This window comes from Ursus maritimus, unplaced genomic scaffold, assembly GCF_017311325.1.
Source record: "Ursus maritimus isolate PB19 unplaced genomic scaffold, ASM1731132v1 scaffold_7, whole genome shotgun sequence".
In the NCBI taxonomy this organism is placed as follows: Eukaryota; Metazoa; Chordata; class Mammalia; order Carnivora; family Ursidae; genus Ursus; species Ursus maritimus.
Window position 1 is genome coordinate 13,025,259 of NW_024426885.1, and position 12,053 is coordinate 13,037,311.

The window sequence follows — 12,053 nt, forward strand, 5'->3', positions numbered from 1 at the left end:
GATGTTTGAAGTAATTTACATTAAGTTCTCCGATAATAGCCGTCCACCAAGTTATTTTTTTCCCCTTCTGGACATAGTATTTTGTAATTAAGTTTGTATGTCTTACATGCTATTGCCAACACCTGTCTGTGAAACCGCAGTGTTTAAACAGGAGCAGTAGCCAGTTGAAAGGGCAGTGCGAGCTCTTTAAGGCCTAATTAAGAACTGAAAGGGAGATGAAGGCAGTAGGACAAAAGATGTGAAAGTAGCTGAGATGATATTCCCAGAGCAAAGTTCCTCATTAGAACAATAATGAGATGATCAGAGAATGCCAAGCCTTCATCTTATCTCTCTCTCTCCCCTCTAGCTGCCTTGGATGTCAGTTAGTGCCCCACCAATATTTGGTTACCAGGACAACCTTTCTTTAAATCTCCAGTTATTTTGAGTCCTGATAATTTGCTTTTGTTGAAATTTAAATATTGCAAAAAATATACATTTCCTAGTTTAAAAGGCTAGGCTATGTGTGAAGCAAAAAATAGATCACTCGTAATTCTCCAAAGTCTTTTGTACAACTCTGTTATTTAAAATTCCGATTGGAAAACTTCGGGTAATAATGCTGCTGATCTCTCACCCACTCCCTATTTTCTGATATCTGCATATGGAAATTTTTAACAGAGGTTGGGTCGGAATGACAAAGGATTGGTTGTGAAAGGGGAAGAGAGAAGACAAATTTACATTAAATTTCAATATAAGAAGACATCTTAAAAACACATGTGCTATCTGTGTGGAGCCAGGGGAGTAAATATTAAGGACTTTGGAGTCCCACTGTAGCTTATGTAAGTCTCGACCAGTTTGGAGGTCTCAATTTTAGAAGTTTTTCCGAGAACAGTATTAGAAGTATCTTTCGGAAAAATAATTGACTTTTGTATTTGCCTGGGAGTTTTCCTCTTTAAGCAAAATAATTTTTGTGACCAGAAAATTATTTATTTGATTTCCTATTGTATGGATCAATATTAATCTTTATTATTTTATTGGGAACTATATCAACAATAGGAGACATAGATCTATACATATGTATTGAGTATGATTCTCAGTCAATTTGAGAATCTTATGCCTAAAATTAGAAGGGCTAAATGCTTTTCAAATATGGGATAAAACCTGGAACTAAGCACAAAACTGTTTTTAATTATTTTATATTTTTTTCCAGAATATAGTTTATAGTACATGTGTTTCTAAGATGTTTTCCTGTATAGAAACTTGATGCAGAAATTTGGGGGAAAATTTTCACATAAAAGGACAAATGGAAAATGTATTGAAAAGGTCAAAAATGTATTTCCAGGAAATCTGTCTGTACATAAGTACTAGATGGTTGTGAGGGGGAGAATAAGCCAAATAATGGCTTTTCTACTCTAGATTATGGTTTTAAAGCGTTGAGCAGTATCCTGGGATGATGATTAATTATTTTGAGAGATTAAATTGTTAGATTGATTCATATCATGGCATTAATGTAAACTACATGTATCAAAATAAGAATTTTTCGACATGTCTTTCATCCTCATTGTCTTTAGCAAAATGTTTAAAAAAAGTTTCAATCACATTATCTGGTAGTACTGGTGTGCTGTTAAATATAACAATATAAATGATTTTCTAACCATATATCATCACTTAATTAGTTCGGAGAAATCAGTTCATATATGTGTAATTTGATTAAGATTAGAGAGATTCAGACAGATGCTGTTATTATGTTAAACCAAGAAAACACATAAAACAGTCAACTAGTCAGTAACGAAACCCATTTAGTTCAATTTCATTAACCCATGCAATTCACACAAGAGCACCTATTTTTCAGTATATATTTTATTAGGTAAATGAAATCATGTAGGTTGGATGTTATTACTTTTCTAAAATGCAGTTCAGAAAAAAAATTACTTTGTAGACCAGGAAATTTTAAAGTTGAAAGGAACTGTGGAGAACATCTCATTTATCAGATAAGGGAAGTGAGGCCTAGGCCAGTATCTGTCTCAAATCTATGCAGAATTACTTGGGTTACAGTAAGAAAGTTTAGCTTATTTTTAATAAATTTAACAAATATACTTACCTCAATACTGTGTCCTATCTTTTCTATAGAAATCTGCTTAATATAATAAATGTTTAATAAGAGTGTGGTTAGGAAATTGTAAGTTTTGTACCTCTAAACTGCTCATGACCAATTAAATGAATTAGTAAATACATGAATGTGTGTGTGTGTGTGTGTACTGTTATTATTACAAAAGATCGAGAGAGGAGAAAAAGTAAACCAACACTTGTCTCCAGTGTTGTGGTAAAGCAATATTCTTAAATGTTTTTTAGGGACAGAGGTAATACAGCTGCTGAAGTTGTATCTGTCCCCAGTTTCTAATGGTAAAATAAGTTGTTTTAAATACAGTCTTAGAGAATTTAAGCTCACTTTCCATTGGCATCCCGTGCAGTCATTCTGTTAATCTAATGGAGGCTCTTAGTAACTTGTCTTTAACATTTCAGTAGCTTTGCAGCGAATCTCAGCCCCTCCAAATGGTCCTACCCACTGCTGCCATTTTAATTTTCCTAGAACTTCTCTTCGATCATATCCTGCCCCTCTTTAGAAACCTTCAGTGGCTTCCTATTTCCCATTGCAGTAATCCACCATCCTCAAGGGTCTTTCGGAACCTCCCATGTCAGTCTCTCCATGCCCTGCCCCGCATCTCGTTTCTGCTGCTCTGCTCATTCTCCCCTGATCACCTGCTGTTGAGCCCACTGTGCCTTCAACCTGGTTTCCTCCTTTAAACAGGCAGAGCCCACTGCTTGGGGTGCCTGTTACCCATTTCTGTTCGGCAGTGTCTATGAAAGGCCTAGCATGAGCTATATCTTCTCTGTAAAACATGAGCGATTCCATGGGGTTGGAGCAGTTTCCGGTCCTGAATTTTTCGCTTTATCCTTGAGAAGGGAGTGACTTTGGTAACCGAAGCATCGAACTGATGCCTGTACTGCAGGTGTTCCTCTGATCGGTGAAGTCAAGGTGCCTGCAGGAGGAGGGGATAAGAAGTTACACTTTGGCTTTCCCGATGAGCACTAGACATATATCAAATTAAAGTAGATCCCGAAAACGAGTAAAGACAAATTTAATCCAATCAAAAAGGGAGAGAGAGAGAGAAAAAGGCCTTTTTGCATTCACCTGCCAGTCCCTGTTCTTCTTCCTCCACAGAGTAGATAAGATACAATTAGTCCTTAAGAGCAAGACCCGTTTCCTCATTGTTTTAGTTTATTTTCCTTAAAGCCAAATGGAAATGTTTTGAAAAAAGTGATAAAAACCATTTCTAAGCTGTTGAGTTTTAAGGATAGAGCTATGTTTAAAAAGGCATAAAGGTTGCTCCTTTATATTTGGGTGTTTATCTAATGAAAAATCTAAATACTATACACTGTAGGTGATGTTCCAGTGCTGTTTTGACGAAATTTCTGACAAACATTTTTCTTTTACTATTAGAGTGCTTTGTAATAAAAAATGAATTAAATCAATATCTTTTTCTGTTTTTTTAAAATATTATTTTTGTGTAAAGAAGAACACCGATAGAATAAAGTTAGCAAAATAGGCGAATACGTGAAAGGAGAAAACGCAGGTCTACAAATCCGAGTGTTCCTTCACATGATTGTAGTTGAACTCTGAGTTTCCTAATATCCAGGGCAAAAAGGGAAATAAGTTATATAGGGATTAGCACTAGCAGGAGGAAAGAGACTGGTTCCTCAGGGGAGAAAAAACTGTGTTTGCCTCTAAATTAAAACAGAAGTTACTCCCATGGGGCTTCTTCCAAGGCTGCTCATTGATTTAATTCTGGAGGCCTTGAACAGTTCATAGCGAAGTGGAGAAGCACATTTGATTCTGCTGCTTCTTGAAACCATCTGCAATAAAAAGCCAAAGTCATAACATTAAACCACAGTTCATTGGAAGCAGTTCCATGAGGACTAAGCCGTTGTCCAAATGTATAGTTCTCAGTAGCTACGTAAGAGTTTTTCCAAGTAAACTCTTAGAAATCTTTAGTTTTTATCTATTTTAGTTATATCTGTTATAGAATATGTTGTCTCTTAATCCTAAATAATATGGTCAATTTCGTATATTAGGACATTGTCCACAATGTAAAAAACAGTTCTAGAAAGATTTAGAATTACAGTCAAGGCTTCGGAGCATCTGCCCGAGTTCTTGGCTCAGGACTGGCTGGCTGCGGTGTGAACGGTCATGTTGGTTCTAGCCAAGGACACAGAAAAAACTTGATCAGGGTTTGAAAAATCAAAAATTGAAGTTCAGAATAATTCTGAAGTTGTCCCCCATGTTCTGTCTCCTAAAGTGACCCATCTTTCTCCTGTTTCAGGACAACAACCCTTTTGATGCCACCGCAGGGTATCGTGGTCTGACCTACGAGGAGGTCCTGCAGGAGCTAGTGAAGCACAAAGAGCTCCTTAGGAGGAAAGACACCCACATCCGGGAACTCGAGGACTACATCGACAACCTCCTCGTGAGGGTCATGGAGGAGACACCCAGTATCCTCAGAGTGCCATACGAACCATCCAGGAAAGCTGGCAAATTCGCCAACAGTTAATAAGCCGGTTGTACTGCATTTGTGATTAGGGGCAAAAAGGAAAGAAGAAGGAGAAAAAGAAGAAAATCTTGGTACTGCAAGAAACTACATTATCAGGCTTCATTATATACTCTACGTCTTGTGAAAAATTATTTTACCTGTAAATATTAGCAGGGACCATCAAGAGTGACCTTTGAAGTGAGCTAAATAATTTAAACATTTAAAGTGAAAATGGGCCAGATTCTCAATGAATAAGCGGTTCCTTAGGATTCACTTAGGTGCTGGTGCCGGCCTACTGACCTGCCACGGGCCTAGGGACAGCTTCAGAAGTACGTGACTTCTTATTCCTCAGGAATAGATCTCATAAAGCAGAATCGATGCTGTGGCTGGTTTCTCAGAAGTCAATTTGTAGACATACTTAGCTGCAGGAATACTGTTCATTATAAACACTACAAAATTCATATTTTATATGCATATATATGTACATGAATATATGTTCATGTATCTTTGTATATAAAATACATGCATATACCTCATATATACATGTGTTTTTAGAACATTTAAAAACAACTGATTGCCTCTAAAATTAGGACACCAGTTTCTTAATTTGAACATCTCTGTGCTCTAGCGATACAGAACAAATCATCATTGCTGCTAGTACTGTTCGTTGTAGGTAAGCTGCTTCAGATCACTCTTGACTTTGCGAATCTTGGTTTCCCAACGAGCTGCTCCTATATATTATCCCAGCATCAGATGTTTGCTCTCTTTCTGAAAGGAATGATTCCAAAGGGTTTGTTTTGTTTTGTTTTTTAAGCATGACAAATTTAGGAAAATTGACTAGGGTCACAAGAGTACAAATTTCTTGAATCAGTTTTTTATCTTAACATTTGTGTTTTCTTTAAGTAGAAGAGAAGCTAATGTAGTCTGTTCTGTTGAGATTCTGAATGCCTTTAAATCACTAGCAAAGAAAATATTAGGCAGTTAGATCTGAAAATAATTCTGAGGGGGGAAAAGTAGGTGACCGTCTGATCCCTGATAACCCAAAGCAGTGGGCAAATTCTAGGAATGAAGAGTTCAGCTTGGTTTCAAGTTACGTAAAGAATAGAACAGATGGTTGCATTTGGGTCTTGAACCAAAATAAGAGTCGCTGAAGGAGTGAGTTGTTGGAACAGACCTTCCCAGCGAGGCATCGTACACACTGTTCTGCACCCCCCCCTTTAAGAATCGGTTTATTGCAAAATTACATGTCAGCTCTTGCAAGGCTGCTCCCCCAAAGTAGCGACTACTTCTGTGAATTATCTTTACAGATTTGTACAAAATAAGCCTGAAATGTAAAGTAGAAAACAATGGTATGAAAACATTACTGGTCATCTTATTTTTTCCTTAAAAATCTGAAATACTTACTATGAAACAGTGAATCCGTGTCTCTGGTTTTAGAAGAAAAAATTCACCTGTATATGGAGACCTGTATTCATTCTCCAGGCTCTTAATGAGCACATTTTTGTCTAATAGTTCTCTCAGACTTTATTGAAAATTCAGTACAAAGCAGATAGAAGAGTTTTGCTCATTTTAATATTCTGAATCAGATAATCCTTGGCCAGGTGTATATTCGTGAGCTAAAATTGCTCATTTGTATTTTCTGAGTTTCCTTAGTTTTCCTGTGAGAACGTACATTTTGAAATTCTGGGAACTTTTCCTAAATACAAAAAATTAAATAATTTTTTTAAATGAAGAAATGGAGAAGGAAAAATAGCTTTTTCCAACTTTTTTTTTCCACATATAAATTTCTATACTAAACCTCAAAATCTGGTTTAGAATTCTATTTTCTCATTTGAGGTCTTCGTAATTATTATTTTTTAACACGGTGCCATTTTTAGTTAGCATTTTATTAAATATTATAAAATTCTTAGCATTTTTTTCTGTTAGTATAACTGAAGCTCTTCTTACACTTTTTAAAATACTAAAATCCATGCGTTTTCAGTATTATGACAGATTATCTGCAGATATTTTAATATGCTTTGGCCAAATTTGTTCTTTATAAAATGAACCAAGGTGTCAGTTTTGTATTGGGGATATATTTTATGTAAATAGAATTCGTTAAAAAATATTGTTCGAATACTATTCTTTTTATGAGGTAATTCATTTCTAAGGAGAGGTCTCTGCCAGGATGAAACTGTTAAGGATTAAACTTACGAGACATGAATGATTCGGTTATAACTGAATCAGTATTTTTATCTTTCAGTCTGAGATGAGAATTGTACTGAAAACGGAATCTGCCCTTGTCACTGCCTGAAAATGTTCTGTCCCAATGTTTATGAACTTCCGCTGGGGACCTAGAGTCAAGCTTATTACATGTTTTCATAATTGGTCCATATAAAACACTAAAATCAAAAAGTAAAAATGAATTCCCAAGCAAACATGTCAGTGTTTGCTGTGTTTGGGCAGAAGTGCAAACAGTAGTTTTGGTTTCTAGCATTGTAGGAAAAAAAAAGGCCAAAAAGATCACCTTCGGTTAATCTCTCCAAAATGTAACCTTTACGTGTTCTAATGGTATATTTTGTTAGTAGTTTAGCCATAGAAATAAAAGACACGCACTCATTCAGTAGTGCCCTGCGCAGTAGACTTACAGACAGATTTTGCTTTTACGCTTAAGCAGTGTGTGCGGAAGAATATTCCCACTGTTAAGAGAATTTTTTTGAATCACAGAATCGATATTTATCCTAAAGCTGTCTGAAGCTAACATATTTCTGTTATGACTAAAGTATTTCTGCTGTTATTTTCAAAACAGTATTGTTTTCCAGCCAGTTCCCCTTCCAGTTTTAAAATTCGGCTTTGAAAGTATTGGACCTACTGTCCCACCACTTAGGCTTCAAATCGCATTTACTGAATCCCAGGGTTATAGCTTAGAATTGTATATAAAGTGACGTGTCACCCATTCATGGAAAACGTTCAAGTATTGCTTTTTGCTGCTATATTGTGCATTGAACCTAGTTTTGCCTCCCTCCCATGAATGTAGTATTATCCATAGATTGTGCATAACTACATCTATTGCTTTTGGCAGTAAATGAAGACTTTGTTGTAATTTTCCAGCTGTGAAAATGTTGCCTTGTATTTAAAAGGATTTCATGAATGGAAACCTAAGTAAAACTCAGCTCATTAGTGACAGACTTGCTTTCCTCACATCCTCCCTTCACCTAGTTCTCCATCTTCGCACCCCCCTCCCCCCGCCTCCCGCCCCCATAAGGGTGCTTATTCTGTAGCAAGGAGAATCTTAAAACAAAAGCAAAAAACTGCTGTCTTTAATGTATCTAGTAATTGTTACACGAGAGCTTTTATTTTCCCCCTCTGTAGCTTTTTAGGAGAAGCGACCTACTTTGGGTTTGTAATTCAAGCTGAAACTTCTTGATGTCCATGTACTCATATGTCTTATAGATATGGTAGGTGTCGTGTGGGGGTGTGTGTGTGTGTGGGTATGTGTGTCTGTGTAAGTGAAGTATAAAGCATGCTCATTCACTCGATCTCTTTGAAGTAAGAGGTAAAGGACCACGGTGCCGCTGGTTCATGGAGATGTGAGGGTCTGTCAGCACACATCGAAAGCCCCCATTTTCACAGATTTATAACTTTAATAATCCAGATGCAATCATTGGAAGTATTTAATATGCAATAGGTAGCACCTTAACTAATTAATCTGCATATGAAGGGTTTTCTGATGTATTTAATAAGAAGTGTAGAAGCTTTCAAGCATTAAACTAGAGTTGACGTTTTATTTCATTTTCTGTGTTGAAGATTTCCACTCTTACAATGGAATAGAGGTCTGTAAAAAATGATACATTGGACCTGTTCATCTTTGAAGCTTCCAGGTGGTTTGTATTTTGAGGTACAAAAAAAATGCTGCAGACCTAGAAGTGTATATATTTAGCAGGTACTTGAAAGATACAAGCATTATTTATAACTGAAGAGTATTACATCCTACTAAGTAAAATGCTCTGGTAACTTGTATACATTTTTGCAGGTACAAACCCAAAAGTCTGTAAGCATTGCATAATGTGACAGTTGTATAATTTATGTAATCTGATGCATGGATCAGAATTTTTATATAATATATAATAATCGATTTATTATAGTTGATTAAAGTGTATAATCTTCATTCAGTTGTCATAATTTCTTATTGCAGATAAGACTGCACGATGCCTGCATTTGTACGTGAGTCCTGCTTGGCTTCGAAAAATACTTGACATGCCTCTTATTTGATGTATTACAGCAAGTGTATTGTAAGACCTACAAACTCACTTCACTGTGAAAGTAGTTTGAAAAGTCACTCAGAGAGTAGTTTCCACGCGCCCGAAACTGGACATTCTTCGACAGAGGTGTGAATGCCCTCCCTCAGAGGGCCGGAACTTATGGTTTGGGTAGAAAATGACATTTGAGTATTTAGATGGAGGCTAAGGCTGAGCCCAAAATGCTTTCCATTTATGCATTATCTCACTTATTCCTCACAGCAACCCTGTAGGGTAAGAACCATTTAGGGGTCCAGAGGAAATGTAAGACGACAAATGAAAAATCTATTTGTGAAACTCAAGAACAGAGCTGGCGGACCCATAGCATTTCTCACCACTTATTGCCCAGTTCCTGCAGAAGTGACTCGATTACCCCTTCCACCCTCTCAGCCCCGCGGTCCAAGGGTGCATGTGTCCATGCGCTGCCGGCTGCGGGAGGCAGGCATGGACGGGCCCAGGGGCGCGGCGGTGTAGATGGGGGGCAGTGTTCTAGGCAGCTGTAGTAACCCAGACTGGGAGATGTGACCCACGTGCGGTCGTTTTTTGGACATAAATCATACACATTTGGAGCAAGGGATTTCTCTGCAGGCCAGAACATCTTCCTGTTTTGGAACTGCTATCCATTTTGGAGGGCCCATTTAACACATCCCTGCACCTCCCGCAGTATATCTCTAGATTGTTCCCCTTTCTGCCTCTCCCAGGTTTATGTTTCCTCAGTCTACCGAGACAAAGATATTTGGGGTAATTTGAAAATAGGGACATATTATCAAAGTGGCCATTTTCCCCCTAGGATTTGCTGTAATGCAATGCCTGTCTCAAATGTTTCTGTTTGCGTTTTCGAGGTAATGGCCTTGTGACCTGGATGCCTCTCATTCTACATTTTTTTCCCCAAAATCATTTTACATGATAACACAAATGTCATGCTTCCACATTTTTGCTTAGAAGCAACATTTTTAGAAACCTAAAATTACATGAACTAGAAATGCTTGATTCTGTTATTTTACTCCTCAAACCCTACAATTTGTTCAGTGTTCAACGGTTTCCTCATTCGGTAGGCCTACCCCAAAGCCAGAATTGGCGCCGGGAAGCACAGAATCAAATCTCTCTGTCCGAGGTTTTCAGTGATAGTGTCGTGGCCAAATGGAAGCTGTGGTCCAGTTTGTTACTAACATTACTACCAAAGTTTGCAAACGATTTGTTTTTTTATTCTAACGAATGAGAACAGAGTCAAGATTGCCCCGTTAGAATATTACTTGCCTCTTGTTAGGCTCTGGCAAGGGACAGGGGAGTGGAGGAGACCAAGTCTGCAGGTCATTTGCGGTTCCCAAACAACTTCCTTATTAGTGCAAGAGCCTTACTGCAGGGATTGCAAACTCCAGAGTCCACAGAGCCAGCTAAGTTTGCTGGGGAACCAGGCAGGCCAGGTACAGCAGAATAGGACTTACGGGGAGGCCGGGGTGGTCTGGAGAGCCCCATTCTTCCTCTAAAAGGGGACAGCAGCTGTTCCATCTCCGGCTTATGTGGCCACATGGAAATGAAGGGGAGGCCAGGGTCACCGAACCTGATCTCCCTAGAGAAAGTGAACGTACAGATTTCTATATGAAATACGATTTCCAAATGTTAGCAACTAATTTTTTTTTTTTTAAACAAAGCTGAGGGCCCCCAGTGTGTGACATCCTGAGTCACTATTTCTAATGTACCATCTAGTCGTCATCAGAGCAATTCAGACTCTGGATGTTTTACTTCCCCCATGGATGATTTTGTGTTTAATCAAAAACTGGGTTGGCCAAGGGGCGTGTGGGGGGTGTGTGAGTGTAAGAATCCCAGCTCCAGACTCTTGCAGGGGCTGGGAAGGAGTCACTATTCAATGGCTCTAAAGTTTCAGTTAAGCGAGGTGAATGCCTTCTAGAGCTCTGCTGGGCAAACTGGGGTCTGTCGCTGGCAACACTGTTTTGTACACTTAAAAAGTTCAGATGGTGGGTCTCATTACATTTTCTTACTGCAATAAAGAACACACATTTTCCCCGATTAGCCTGTCCCCGAGCCTGGAGTGCAGCTGCTTTTCAGAAGGAAAACAGTACAGGTAAATCCAAGTTCTAGTCGGAGAGCCACTGCTCTCGCGTTTAAAGCATTTTAGGATGTTAGCTTGGATCTCTTACATACCCTTTTGGTGATAATTATGATTTTTCAATATCTTATTTATGATGGTCCTGCTTTTGACAAAAATTGTGTTAAAAGTCTTAGTGTCCCAAAAAATCATAGGGCAAACTGGGTGGCTCAGTCGGTTTGGCCTCTGACTTTGACTTAACTCCTGATCTCAGAGACCTGGGTTTGAGCCCCATGTCAGGCTTTCTGCTCAACTGGGAGCCTGCTTCTCCTCCCTCTCCCTCCTGTTTCCCCTGCTTGTGTTCTCTCTCTCTCTCTCTCTAATAAATAAAATCTCTAAAAAACAACAAAACTATATGGCATTAAAAATTATATATTAAAAAAAAAAACCAAAAACCCCCAGAAAACAAAACAAAACAAAACACCCCAAAACCAAAACGCTCAGTGTCCCAAAGATCAGTTACGCACCCGGTATTGTGCTATGTTAAGGTCATAAGGTCCATGACGTTGCTAGTAGTACTTACTTTGTATTGCGTGATGTGTTTTCGTGTGTTTTTTTAGGATATAAAATACGTATTTCAATGAAAATAAAATGGCTGTCAATTCCATAGTTTGCCTGGTTTTGTACATTAGCCATTTAAAATTCTACCATAATAAAAAATAAGAATAAAATAAAAAATTCTACCATATTTGGCTCCAGCCAGATGAGGAAAGGTGAATAGGTCACTGGTTCTCACTTCGAGTGTTGTCCCTAAAGCAGCAATGTCACTATTACCCGGGAATTTGTTAGAAAGCACATTCTCAGGCCCTTTTCCAGACCAACTAAGTCAGAAACTCGGGGTAGGACCCAGGATGCTCTTTTAATAAGCCCTCCAGGTATTCCAAATGTACTTTCAAATTTGAGAACCATTGAGATAGAGCCCCCGCCCTTTTTTTTTTTTTTGATGGCTTATTATAGGGAATCCTTTTTTTTTTTTTTTTTTTTAAGTTGATGTAACTTTCCTTGCCAGCTCCGAATTGATGAATCTGGGGGGTTTTTGTTTTTTTAGGCTTTTTAAAGTTTTTTGGTGAAATGAACATTTTGTAGTTTAAAGAAGCTTAGTCG

The 12,053-nt window shown here is 38.1% G+C and overlaps 1 protein-coding gene across 1 annotated transcript in view; it reads left to right on the forward strand.

Moving 5' to 3' along the window:
* RAB11FIP2 (RAB11 family interacting protein 2) overlaps positions 1-11,556 on the forward strand; it is a 44,749-nt gene extending 33,193 nt beyond the window's left edge. Inside the window, exon 5 of the mRNA XM_008685016.2 lies at positions 4,359-11,556. Coding sequence (XP_008683238.1) covers positions 4,359-4,586 — 228 coding nt within the window. The 3' untranslated portion in view covers positions 4,587-11,556. The remainder of the gene's footprint in view (positions 1-4,358) is intronic.
* The last annotated feature ends 497 nt before the right edge of the window (positions 11,557-12,053 follow it).